The 13884-nt window shown below is 35.5% G+C and overlaps 1 protein-coding gene across 1 annotated transcript in view; it reads right to left on the bottom strand.

The window, feature by feature from the left end:
• The window catches only part of Trpc4 (transient receptor potential cation channel subfamily C member 4), a 196125-nt gene that overhangs the window by 26885 nt on the left and 155356 nt on the right, over window positions 1–13884 (bottom strand). The window contains exon 5 of the mRNA XM_048341466.1: window positions 7265–7404. Coding sequence (XP_048197423.1) covers window positions 7265–7404 — 140 coding nt within the window. The remainder of the gene's footprint in view (window positions 1–7264; window positions 7405–13884) is intronic.

Here is a 13884-nt window from a genome sequence, read left to right as displayed (position 1 = left end):
AGAACCCTTCTCTGTGAATTCTCTCAACAAGGACTCAGAATCAGAAAAGGAAATCTCATGAATCATGAAATACTAGGTCTGTTCAGGTATAATTCTAGAACCTTGGCTTCAATCTATTACTCCTGTTTTATTTTCTGGGAAGCAGTGTTACACAATATGGTCATGATTTGTATAGTCAAGTTGTCTCAGGGAAAACAAAAAACATATATTTGTTTATCTTCCTCAAAGTAAGATAAACATAGAGACTCCTTGAGAGATTTAGAAATATCTCCCCTGGAGCCAACTGTTTACATTCACAGGATAATAAACCTAGGAACTTTGTCTCCCCAAAGAGAATGTATTTACTTAAGGAATCTACGAAAGGTGAGGGAAGGGTGGGAGAGGAGGGTGAAAATATTGAAAGGAGTGACATTGATCATGAGGCATTGTATTTATAAACTGCTTCACTGAATGGCAATCCCTTTGTACAACTAATTCATGATGATAAAATATTTTTAAAAAAGACTTTCAAAATAAAAGAAAGTTAACATCTTCCTCTTTCTCCCAGGGAAAGATGGGCAGCTGGCTTAGCTGCGTCACATAAATTCTGAGATTTGTCATTTTTTACTTTCTCCCCTGTGGTACAAAGCATTGCATGCACAAAACACATCTGGGTCTCATCAAGTTTCCCAGTGGGGAATTGGGGCATAGGGAACTGATGCTAAATTTACAAAGCAAGTAAATAATTTTGTCCATTCTCTGATCCCGAAACCTTGTTTCCTGTCAGGGATAAATGGAGATGTAAACACTGAATAATTATCTCTTGATTTCATTCCTTTTAGCTTTGCTTGAAAAACTTTCCTCCTGTCATTCACATATAGAGTGTCTCAAGCTTTTAAATATAGTCATTATTTTTTAAGGCAATTTAAAGATTCTTCCCCTTCTCCCCCCTCTCATCTTCCTGTTTCTCCTCCTTTTCTTCTCCTTCTTCCTTCTCATCTTCCTTCTCTTTTTCCCCTTCCTTCTTCTCCCCTTCTTCCTCTCCCTCCTTTACTCCTTTCCCTCCTTTTCTTCCTCTCCCTTCTCCTTACTTTTTGTGCAGGTCTTGGGACTTGAAGTCAGGGCCAGTGTCTTCCTCTTTTTGACAGTGGTCTTGGTGGGGGGGAGGGGTGAACTCAAGCCTTGAGCTTGCTGAGCTCACCATACCTTGGATCTTTTTAGTTCTTTTTCAGATAGGGTGTCACACTTTTGGTCATGCTACATCTATCTCTGTCACAATTCCCAACTTGTTTAAGATAGAATCTTACCACTATTGCTTAGTCTGGCCTCAGATCAAAATCCTTTTATCTCCACCTCTCAAATAGCTTGTTTAACAGGTATAAGATAGAATATCTGGCTTAAAAATCCATTTTTTTTTAGAATTTGTAGAGAATCATTGTAATTCTGTTGTTACCTAACCTTCAATGCCATTCACTTTTCAAGTTTCTTCTCGTCTCATCCCAACTCTCCCTGAATATTTCCTATGAATTTCAGTTTCTGTGATGACTCCCAATTCCACCTATCTAATCTATACTTTTCACCTAACAGTTCCATTTTATTTTTCTCTTCATTTATTCTTTATTTGGGGAGAAAATCTCATGATCTAAGCACTAATATCCCTAGCTGTGCAATTCACTGAGTCGCAGAAGGCATTGTCTCATGTGGTGTGGCATGTAACAGCATTCTTGACCTCTACCTCATAGATACTAAGAATAATTTCAAAGACATTGAGAAATGTCATCTTGGGACTGAATTTACTGAATTGGGACTCTGTAACAAGTCTAATAAGCAATATATTTAATATGACCACAATAGAATAATTGATTATGAATGAATCCCAACATTCATTCCAGTGTTTGGTTCATTTTTCTGTTTAGATATCTCACAGGTATCTCAAACTCACTGATTAAAAATAGAACTCATCAACTTTTGATCTTCAAAACTTCAGATCTGCCAGTCTTTGTGAATAGCAGGCAACAAACCACTTAATTCACAATTTGTTGTTAAGGCTCATATTTGCCCTTCCAAAATCTCAGCATCCAAAGTCAGACCTTAGACATACATTTATTCCACTCCATCCACATCTTGTAGATGTTCTTACCCCTCCCCCACTTGTTTTTACTGTACCTTCCTACATGTTCTTGCTTCAAACCTTATCTCCTCCATATCCTCCAGAATGCTTTTTTTAAAGCAGAAAATTACACATCACTTGTCTGTTCAGTGACTGTACTGTCTACAGAACCACATTTTGACTTGCCAATATGTTCTAGAAATCTAAGTTCTGATCTCTTTTTAAACATGACTTGCTGCTTTGTCTCCAGTTAGGTGCCCTTGGCCTTGTATCCCTCATTAGTACTAGTGATTCTCCCACCAACTTTGTCTGTTTCGTACCTTCTTATTAATGTACCCTTTGTTCAGAATGAATTTAAATCCTCATTACTTTGATCTTTTAGCTGTGATTCATTCGTCAGACATATGCTGAGTGTCTACTCTATGCCAGTCATTATTTTCAGGGTTCACAACAGTGGGAAAGTAACATTTAGTTCATGCCATGGATTTAGTAAAGAAGGCTGAGGATGATCTAGTATTGGCCATCTTTTCCTTGAGCACAGGTGAGTGGATCTTAGGATCTTTATAACCAGAGCTGGCAGCCTCATGTTATAAAATAATATTTGAAAATGAAATCAATATTGGATCATAAATTCATCTTCAAAATCTTTACAACCTTGAATACATTATTAATGAAAGTCAAGTGGTTAATTAAAGCAAGAAAAGCTTAAGTGAATATTATTTTTTGGGGAGCGGGCTATAGTTGGAACTGGATGGTCTCCTAAAAGCTTGTGTGTGAAAGGCTTGATCTTTAGCTTGGTGTTAATGGGAGGTAGTAAAAACTTTATCAGGGCCCATTGAGGGTCATGCCATGGAAGGGAATTGTGAGATTCTGGTTTTATCCTTCCTCCTTTCTTATCTACCCATAAAGTGAACAGGTTTTTTTTATTTCTACTACACACCTGATGTATAGCTCCAAATAGCAAGGGACATAAACTCACAAAAATGTAAACCCAAATATACCTTTTCTCTTTGTAGGTCAATTATATCAGATACTTATTACAGTAACAGAAAGCCAATGAGTACATTGGCTTATGAGATTAAATAGAAAATGTATACCCAGGTATGACTCACACCTGTAATTCCAGGAGGCTGAAATCTGAGAATCATTGCTACTCTGGGAAGACAAATCTGAGAGAGTTTTGTCTTCATTCAACCAGCCAAAATCCATAAATGGAGGTGTGGCTCAAGTGGTAGAGTGTCAGCCTTGAGCAATAAAGCTCAGAACAGTACTCAGGTTCTGGATTCCAGCTCCAGGATTGGTATACATATACAAAAGAAAACAGAGGGCTGTGAGTGTGGCCTAGTGGTACAGTGTTTGCCTGGCATGCATGAAGCCCTGGGTTGGATTCCTCAGCACCACATAAACAGAAAAAGCCAGAAGTGGTACTGTGGCTCAAGTGGTAGCTTTGAGCACAAAGGGACTCAGGAACAGCTCCCAGGCCCAGAGTGATTTCAAGACCCATGAATGGCAAAAAAAAAAAAAAAAAAAAGAGGAAGGAAAACATAGTAGGTTATTTGTGTGCGTGTGTGTGTACAAGTCCTAGAACATTGTTCTTGAGTTTTTGTTGTTCTAGGTTGGAGTTCCACCACTTCCACCACAGCTCTACTTCTGGCATTTGAGGGATTAATTAGAGATAAGACTCTCATGGGCTTTCCTGGTCAAACTAGCTTTGGACCACCATCCTCAGTTCTTAGCATCCAAAGTAGCAAGAATTCCAGGCATGAGGCACCAGTGACTGGTAAGAAAATATATTAATGAGTACTTTATAACATAAAGGATTTTCCCTTTTTGTAAATGTGTTAATTAAGTAGTGAAATACAGTAGGAAGGCACAGGGCTCTCTTCTCTAATAGATAATTCTATATTTAAGCCTTGGCATTCAAATTTCTCCCCCTCTCTGCTATATCATTAAACTCGGATGCTTTGAGCAGTCATTTATGGCTGTGTCAGTCATAAGAGGAAAGCGACACTATTTTCCCTCATTCTAGATGAGAAGAAGAATCGATGAGATATGTAGTCAGAACAGTTTGGAGGAATGATGCAGTGAGGCACTACGGCTCATTCTTGTAATTGCAGCTAATTAGGAGGCTGAGACGTGGAGGACCAGCCTATGCAGAAAAATGGGCAAAACTCCAATTAACCACTATAAACCTGGGTGTGTGGTTCAAATGGTAGAGCAACAGCTGTGAACAGGAAAACTGAGTAAGCATAAGGCTCTAAGGTCAAGCCCAGGTACAGAAATAAATAAATACACATCATGACTTCTAAAAACAAATGCTTTATTCATAACAACTTTGAGTTTTGGAGGTATTTAAATTGCACAATCAAAGGTATAGAAATGTAACAATTTCTGTGAAATGACTGAAGATAAATGTAAGGGACAAACTGCTTATATAGAGAATGCACTAGGTAAAATTTAGGAACAAATCAACCTTAATGAAGCTGGAGTGACCTTGGAAAATTCTGTCTGCAGGCATCAAGAGTACCCTGATTAGCTAACACTTCATCCACAGCAAGAAGAAAAATAATGATCAGCAAGCTTTCTTCTTGAGGATTAGGAAAAAATTAAAAGAAATACACAGTTCTTGAGCTGAAAATATCTTAGGCATCGAAGTGTTCAAGGTAACACCACAAAACCTAGTGAGGGGAGGAATCCAAAGGTATAATTCCTCTAAAACACTGGTGTAGTGTCTACCAAAATGAATACCAGAAAGCAGAAGCATGGTTGACAGGGGAACAAAAAGAAGGCATGTGAATGGAGGTATTATATTCAATGCACATTATGTGAAAAATGAACTATGTAACTTCTAGGTGGGGACAGGAGGTGGAAAATGGAGAAGAACGGAGGAAGGGGGTGACATTGATCAGGATGTATTGTACTCATAATGTGACTTAAGGAATAGTAAACTTTTTGCACAGCTATTTGATAACAATTTTTTTTGAAAATGAGATTCCTGCACTTTCATGTATATTGAAACACTATTAAAAACTAACCAAGACCAATCATCAATAAATGGAGGTGTTTATTGATGGGGAAACTGATAAGCAAAATGTGATGCATATAGATAAACTAGAGAATATTAGTCCTGTAAATTAGTCCAGCTGTGTTGCACAGACAGAACTGGAGGACATTATGTAATGTGAAATAAGACACAGAAAGAAAAGGTTTCATGTTCTTCTCATATGTGGAAGTTGAAGAAAGTTAACTCAAAAGTAGATGAGAGTAGAATTGAGTTACTAGGTGCAAAGAAAAGTAGAGTGCATGGGAAGCTAGAGTGCTATTGGATAATAGATACCAAATAAAGGACATGTGTATACTTTAGGGTATATATCTAAAATCTCTCTCTCTCTCTCTCTCTCTCTCTCTCTCTCTCTCACACACACACACACACACACACACACACACACTTTTGTTTATCTTGAAAATTCAATCCTCAGTGCCCAAGGGAGGAAATAGAAGATAGAAGTCTTTCCTCTTAGTCATTATCATATGTCAAAAATGTTCTAAATTTAGAACATTCTAGTTTCTATAGCATTTTGGAGTGACTACAGTTTGCATTAACCTAGTATATGCTTCACACAAAACCAGAAGATAGTTCCTTGAAGGGTCCAAATTTAACGACAATTACCCTGACTAAGTTGGTACAGAATTTATATTCAAATGTCACATTAAACTCCATAACTATGCACAATATGTTAATTGGAAAAATTAAAATAAAAACCCAAGCAGCCGAACAAAGGGCCATCCTAAATAACACCTAGGACTTTGTTAGAAGTGAAAATTTAGGCCTTGCCCTAATTTGAAAAAAGGAATTAAGCCTCAGCCAGTCTTCCTGTAATTCTTGTGCATCTGGAAGTTAAAGAATGGCTATTGACACTGAATCCCTGTCTTTCCTGACAGCATAGGACTACAAGAAATCACATACATTATTATTAATAGCAGGTATTCCAAAATGATTACATTGATTTATCCAAGTATTACCACAGAGGAAAGAAAATTGAACAGTTATGCACTTAAACACAGACTAACAATCTCGTCCACATATGCATATTCTTATTTGAATAAATTATTATTTTCTGCTGTCTCAAACTGTTCAAGGTCATTGTAGTATCATTGAACATAGGAAGAACTGCCACATTGTGTTTGTATTCTTAATAGAGTCAACTTGCTTAAAATTGATGGACAGTTCCATCCTTCATTATATTGATGAACAGGGTAACATTGTAATTTGAAGTGATATGGGAAAGTATGGCTTTTTCCAACCTTAAGGCAGTTTCAATCCTATCATATTGTATTATTGCAAAGACTCCAACCACTATTTTAAGAAGTAGAGTAAATGAATTCATTTACACATTAGCATTTTCTAGTTCAAATCACTAAATTGTATGCATTATTCATGTAGAAACTAGTTATGCATTGTCTCTTTTTAAAAGAACAATTCAGGAATCATTTTTAAAAATTACTTTTGAAAGGGAAAGGAAAGGAAAGATACAACACAAAAGTCAGGAGAGGGTAAATGACAATACTTTGGTTTGAGTCAGGTCCCTCCCAGACAGAAAATAATATAGTTGTCATTACAGAACAAAAATGTTTTAGGTAAATTATGTGATTGCGAATAAAAGTATTGTTGTACAAAATCTGGGGGAGTAATCAGTATTTGAGACTTCAAGCACTGTCATATTGAATAGGGTGTGTAGAAATAAATTATATTCTTCTTTAATTATATCAAACATATTAATCTGAAATGATAATTTCCATGCTTTGAAAAAGTAATCTTTTGATGTATCTATGATATTTTCTCTATTAGTACAACTGATAGAAATAAATTTTGGTTGACAAAAGTGTACCAGTGTTTGAGGTGGAATTTCATTAGAAGTGGAAAGAATGATAACTACAGCATCCATGGTGAATAAATTTGAGGCATCATTTTATTTAGCGGCAAGAAAATTGGATGATAAATTTTGTTATGGAAGTGTGTTTTATATACCTTATCGTACTAGTCTATCAAAAAAAATGAATGGAGACATCCCATATCCAAAGTCCTAGTTGACTTTATTGGGAAGATTAACACTATTTGAAGATACTAATTTAATGACCAGACTGTGTTTTGCCAATGATATAAATAAAAGTTACCTTTACAAATGCAACGATCTTCAAAGAAATTGTTGCTAAATATAGGGAGTTCATCACGAAATCCATTAGATTCCACCAATCATGGATATAATCTTGAAGGCCACCATCCCACATCTGTTTAATTTCTCCCCATATAAAACCTGCAATTACAGAAAAGTTCATTGTAAGTGTGGCTTTCAAACAAATCATCAGAAAACAAGATATGCAATTTAATAATTATGGATGCTAAAACGAAACTAGACTATGGTTATTTATTAGATGTATTTACTTTTATAGAGAAGAACATTGGGTCTCAGATTGGGTCTAAGATTTGAAAGCATGGAACTAATTCTAGAAGAAGCTGTTATGTCAGCCTCCCTTTATTTTATTTATTTATTTTGTCAATTTATAGAAAATACAGTGTTTTAATTAAACGTCAGTTCCTCTACAACTGTATATCTTTTTTATGGAAAATGTCATAACATTTTTATGTAAGTACATTTCTGGAAATATATTTCTCTCAAGTCAAAATGATCCAAACATTAATGAAAAGCAGTATAACTATAGACCAACACAACTTGTTTCAAACAAAGTAAAAAAGTATCTGTTCTAAAACCATTAGCACATTCAGAGATTGTATCTCAGTGTTACAGAGAAGATGACCATTATTGAAATAATTTCTATAATTTCATAACTTCAAAGATATATCCAGAGTAAGTATAAATCTCCTATATTTGAGTCTATTTTAAAAGAAAATATTTCATTTAAAAACTCTATGAAGTCCTTACATTAATGTTGATCATTATTTTAGTACCATAATCTTATTAAAAATATGTAATAGTATTTTTAGAGCCAAACTTCCAAGTGCCTAGAATCAAGAAATATTTTAAAAAGATAAATGTTACTCTAAGTGCAGTAATTCAAGAATATAGCAAGTGTCCTTTAAGATAATGAAAGCCTGGAATATAAAATATCAAATACCATGTTTGATACAAGCTGAAAATGTACAAAATTAGGAAGAATCGGGGCCTTATGATAAAACCAATAAATACCAGATTAAGTATAAAAATCACAGCGTTTCATTTATTCAACTGAGATGTAAGAAACCAGAGGGAATAAGCTTACATTAAAAAGTTCCAACCAACAAAGGTGAACTAACTCACAGAGTAAAAAGCAATTCTGGTACCTGACAAATCCAACAGTACATTTCAAATAAACTTCTAAAAACTGAGTGTGAGCTAGCATATTAGAGGGCAGGACCCATGGAGGGAAAAGAAAGCAACGAAGATCGTGTGCACCGTCAGGCTCGTCTCCATGGCTCCTTAGCCACTGCCCAAGGAAAGACTCCAGGGCAACACTGGAGGCGAGAAGAGGGCACTCATGTGGGAAAGGCACAAGGCCTGACCCAGGCTTCTTAAGGAGCAAACTATTTTGGTCCTAGGCAAGAGGCAAGAAACAGTCCTGGAGCTCATGTTTACAAGGAACCTGATCTGCATATATCTGACTCCTAAGAGGAGAGCCCGGATCTCTGGGTTATTTCCAACACTCCTGCACAGAGAACTTCCTGTCTAGCTCCAAATCAGGAACATTGACACTTTTCTCTCCACTGTTATCAAACTAGCAAACACCACGTAATATGAAGAAGTTGACCACCACTAGGGGATCAAATGCAGGCTTCCACCTCCTCTTCTGAAAGCCAACAGCTGTGGATGAACCTTAGGAACAACTGACTGTGTCCACAGCAGAACCTAAACTCAGTTCTATTTCTGTTTGTATTGCCTCAAACTCTGATAATATGGTTGTGAAAGAAGCAGTTACATTTTCCAACGTAAGTTTTTGTGTAATTTTCTTGCTGGCCCTCTGCATATGTAATACATGCAACTGTAAAACATACACACACTTCCCAACGTTCCCATGTGCACACACATATTATAGTGTTGTGCCATAGTTAAATGTAACCAAAGGCACCCAGAAAATAAAAGCACAATTATTATCATGCAAAGAAAGACATGTAAGACTGAAGACAAACTTGTCTCCCAAACTTATCTGATACCCTGTAGACGCTAGGTTGAGAAAATGAACTATACAACTTGTGAGCGGGTACAAGAAGGTGAAATTGGGTGGAAAAAAAAAGAAAGAATGACATAGCCCCCAAAGAAATGTATTTATGGCCTGACTTATGAAAATGGTAACCCCTCTGTATATCATTTTAATAATAATAAATCAAAATATTATATGAGCCAGAAGACATTGGGGTGATACCTTGAAATAAAAAGTAAAAGTTAACCAAGAATTTTAAATGCAGAACAACTAGCTCCACTGAATGATGATGAGCTGAAAACTTTTTTCAGATGAAAAAAATCAGAGGAAGGCAATGGTTAGTGGTTTACATCTATAATCTTAGCTGCTCAGGAGCCATAAATCTGAGGATCATGGTTTGAAGCCAGGATGGGCAGGGAGTCAGTGAGATTCTTATCTCTGACTAACTAGCAAAAAAGCTAAAAGTAGAGATGTGCCTCAAGTAGTGGACAATCAGTCTTGAGTGAAAATACAAAGGGACGGTGTCTATGCCCTGAATTCAAGGTCTATATTGACACATATAAAAAATCTTAGGCTTAGTATGAACCTAAAAATTCATAATACCATAGGAATAGACAGAATGTGTATTGATACTTACTAGATAGAAACTTAGCCTTATAAAAAAAGATAAATGTACTCTTAGAAATGATCAAATGAAAGTAGGGATAACTATCTTTCTTATTTTGAATTTTGAAACTGATTATAAACTGCCTAAAGCAAAAATAGTAGAAATGAGCTATGGCTTATACGTGATAGTGAAATATATATTAGCACAGAAGATGAGTGTCTGAAGTTCTTACACTACATCAAAGTCACACAATATTTTTGAAAATTGGAAAGTGATACTTGAAACTGATCAATACTAGGGAACCGTCTTAAAATATTTTTCAATGAGGAAACAGCCTAAAAGAATCAAAACTACAAAGTGTAATTCTTTGAAATGATCAATAGAATTGAAATTTTCTAGTCAGCATAAACAACAAAAGGATGTGAGATAAATGACTTGAACCAGAAATTAAAGGAGTGTCAATATAGGACTTACAGATCTGCTAAGGATAACAAATATATAGAATGAATAACTTAATGTCCATAAATTTCACATCCCGAGTTCAGTGGATATTTTCCCTGAGATGTAAATTTCAGACGAGATCGGGTGCGTTCAGGGTGGTATGGCCGTAGACGAGATGTAAATTTCAAAGCTCACTTAAAAAGACAGAATAATTTGGATGGTCCTACACTTATTAGCAGAGGACCACAATAGCTCAATAGCCATTTACATATGACCATATAAAATATTGCTAATGAAAATGCACTCTGAGATATGGAACAAGAGTTTTTTTTAATGTACAGTATAAAATCATTTCTTTTTTCTTCTTTTTTTCCCCTTTGGTTTATTCCCTATTGTCACTGTTTTTGATTTTGGTATATATTTATGTGATTTAGGGAAGGAAAGGGGAATCACAAAATGATGAGACAAAGGGCAAAGAGTGAATGAATGCAACAACGATACTCACAAGTTACTATTTTGGAAATGAACTTTACAACTTGGGGGAGGGAGGGGAATCAGGGAGTGTGAGAGTGGGAGAAAAAGAGAGAGAGGGTAACACTTTTTGACAAAAAATGTAGTCATTACTTTACTTATGTGACTGTAACCATCTGTAAATTGCCTTTCCAATAAAATAAAATTTTTGGAAAGAAGAATAACATAGTTAATCTTCTGAAAAAAAATTAAGCTCTATTGGCTTCATAATCTGTCTTTCCAAATATTGTGAAATAATTCATGATAGAACCATTCCGCAAAGTGCAAATAGAAGAGAAAATCCTAGGTCATATACAGGACAGTCATAAATGTCTATAGTCTATACTGCCATATTGAACTCACTTCTGCATAGGCCCAAGAATAAATAACTCAAGCTTTGCAATCAAATAAATAGGCATAGCTACATTCCAATGGCACTGTTTAGAAAAATGGCATGAGGTCAGACACAGCTGGTCAGGTCATAGTTTTTGACCTTGTGGAGATTACCTGATTACATGTGTTAACATTATATAGCTCCACAAATGTAACCTGAGACACAGTGCTATCATTTAATGTGAATGAATGCATTAAAAACTAGGAGACTGATGCTCATGAGTGGATAAAGGGAGAATTAAAAATAAAAAAGTATATGTTGCAATGCATGGATAATAGATGATATTTGTAATCCTTAGCCTTACATTACTTTTTCCTCTATGCTTGACATTTTCCATAATAAAACTTGAAATAAAAGATATAAAACTACCAATAGCTACTTAAAGATTCCCAGCAAAGTTTCACTTTTTAAATTTTAAGTTACATTCAAATTTATTACCCAGATAGAAGACTGATTTCAGGCAATTTAAATGTAATGTCCTCAAACTACTTAAAAGTCTGTTATAGATCACTGCTTTGTGCTAAATTTCTTGTTTACATTCTCACTTCTCTTTTGAGGTTTGCATGCATCTATAATTCTCTCGAGCATTTAGCTAGGACTGAGAAATGATTATGGAGATGATAATAATCAACACCTTTATTTTGAAGAAAGAAGTATGTCAGAATTGGATAAGATATTCTTCATGCCCTTGATTTTAGAGATAGTGAAATATTAGAATTCATTTTTTGCAATGAGGAACAAATACTTGGAATGGAAAAACTTCCCCCTTATCAAATACATGGTGCGTTTACCTACTTCTCTAGGTGTGTTCTTAGAGCCCAATGGACAATCGTAGTTCACACAGATAACTAAGACTCAAAGAGACAGTTTAATTGAACCTATGCTTCTAGTTAATGGAAAAATCCAAGACTGGATCTGAGTTTCCTAAATGTACTATGCTTGGATAGCATTTTCTTACTCTGAAGATCATATAACACAATTCAATTGTTTTGTCTTGCTTGAAGTTTTATCAAGAGATTAAAAGTTGTGTGTACACAGTTATTGTCTGGCAAATGTACTTTAATGCCAACTTTCAGCAGAAGACCCAGTGATTAAAAACTGGACAATGACAGATTAGATGAGGCAATGTCAGGTTCAAGTTGAACTAAGAATCGCCTTAGCTAAGTAGCCTAATCTCTTTAGATTTTACATACCAGATTTTGAAAAGAGGTTTGGATTATGTGTCTTCCGATAAAAGGATAATATCACAATTATATAAATTTCCAAGTATCGGTTTTTTTCCTTCTGTTTGTATTATAAAGTGTTGCCAAAAATATTCAGCACAATATCTGCTATGGCAGATAACGATCTATACTTTAGCTGGGCACTGGTGGCTCACTTCTTTTATCGTAGTTATGGGAGGCTGATATCTGAGGATCTCAGGGTGAAACTAGCCAGGCAGGGTAGGGTAGTCTGTGATACTCTTATTTCCAATTAATCATAAAAATGCCCTAAGTGGAGGTGTGGCTCAAGTGGTAGAGCACCACCAGCCTTAGTGAAAAATCTAAGTGAGAGCACAAGGCCCTGAGTTTAAGTAATGGCAAACACATACACAAAAATATATCCTTTATAAGAGGAGTTAGATTTACTCTGCCCCAGAAAGCAGAACTTGGATCTTTAACAGGAAATGTATAGAAAGAGAACTTCTATTCCAATACAAAGAAGGGCTGTCTAGTGACTAGAATTGTTCAAATCCTGAAGTAGAGGTAGAGATTTCAGGCCAGAAAGTAGAATGTTCCCATTATGTGCACTCCAAATGAGCCTAATCTGTGTAATCTCTAAAGTTAATGCCATCTTGATTCATTGATGACTCAGTTGTTTCAAATTTGTATTTCTATTACAAAGTACCTGCTAAATGATTATAATATTTATCTTGTATCGCCCCTTACTGATAATTTGCATCATTACTATTCCAAGTTCTACTAAACTAGAAAATCAGGTTGATTTGGCTGTTTAACCCTTCACTATTAATAGTCACCAAAATTTCAAACTTCAAATACTTTGTGAGTAATTATATGTTGGAAGAAAAGTGTTAGTTAATTGCTTTAGGTTTCTGAAAGGAAGTCTTTGCAGTTGGACTTACAAAGAAGCAGCTATGAGATCCGTACAGGCGAAGTTTTAAGTTTGAGAGTTCCTTGAAAGACCCTAATCTTATGAGACTGGGTCAAGAAAATGACATCAATGGGAACTCTAGACCTCATGACCTCCAAGATTTCCTAAGAAGACTAGTAATCAATTCACTTCTGATATACCATAGGTGCTTTTAGACTCCAGAGACACATAGCTATATTTATTTGACCATCCATGTTGTAAACATCTGAAAGGCACAAAGGAGAGACAAATGAAGATCCAGATGAAACTAAGATCTTATTTAATGTGAGCTCTAGATACATCCATTTCTTGATACTTATTGAATAATGGGTTGCAATTTTTACTTTTTAATATACCACTTCAAATTCTTCTAGCCACTACAAACCTGTTAGTTGGATATTGATTTCTAGCTGCTATAAGCATGTTATCATACATTGCCAAATGTCACCTTTTGTGGCAGCGTTCACTCCAATTTTGAAGAGGCAATCCATTAGACAGTCTAGAGGGTATTATTAACTA

Source organism: Perognathus longimembris, chromosome 3 (assembly GCF_023159225.1).
Source record: "Perognathus longimembris pacificus isolate PPM17 chromosome 3, ASM2315922v1, whole genome shotgun sequence".
NCBI classification, from domain to species: domain Eukaryota; kingdom Metazoa; phylum Chordata; class Mammalia; order Rodentia; family Heteromyidae; genus Perognathus; species Perognathus longimembris.
The sequence above is the reverse complement of the archived record's forward strand: the minus strand, read 5'-3'. Positions and strand labels throughout refer to the sequence as shown.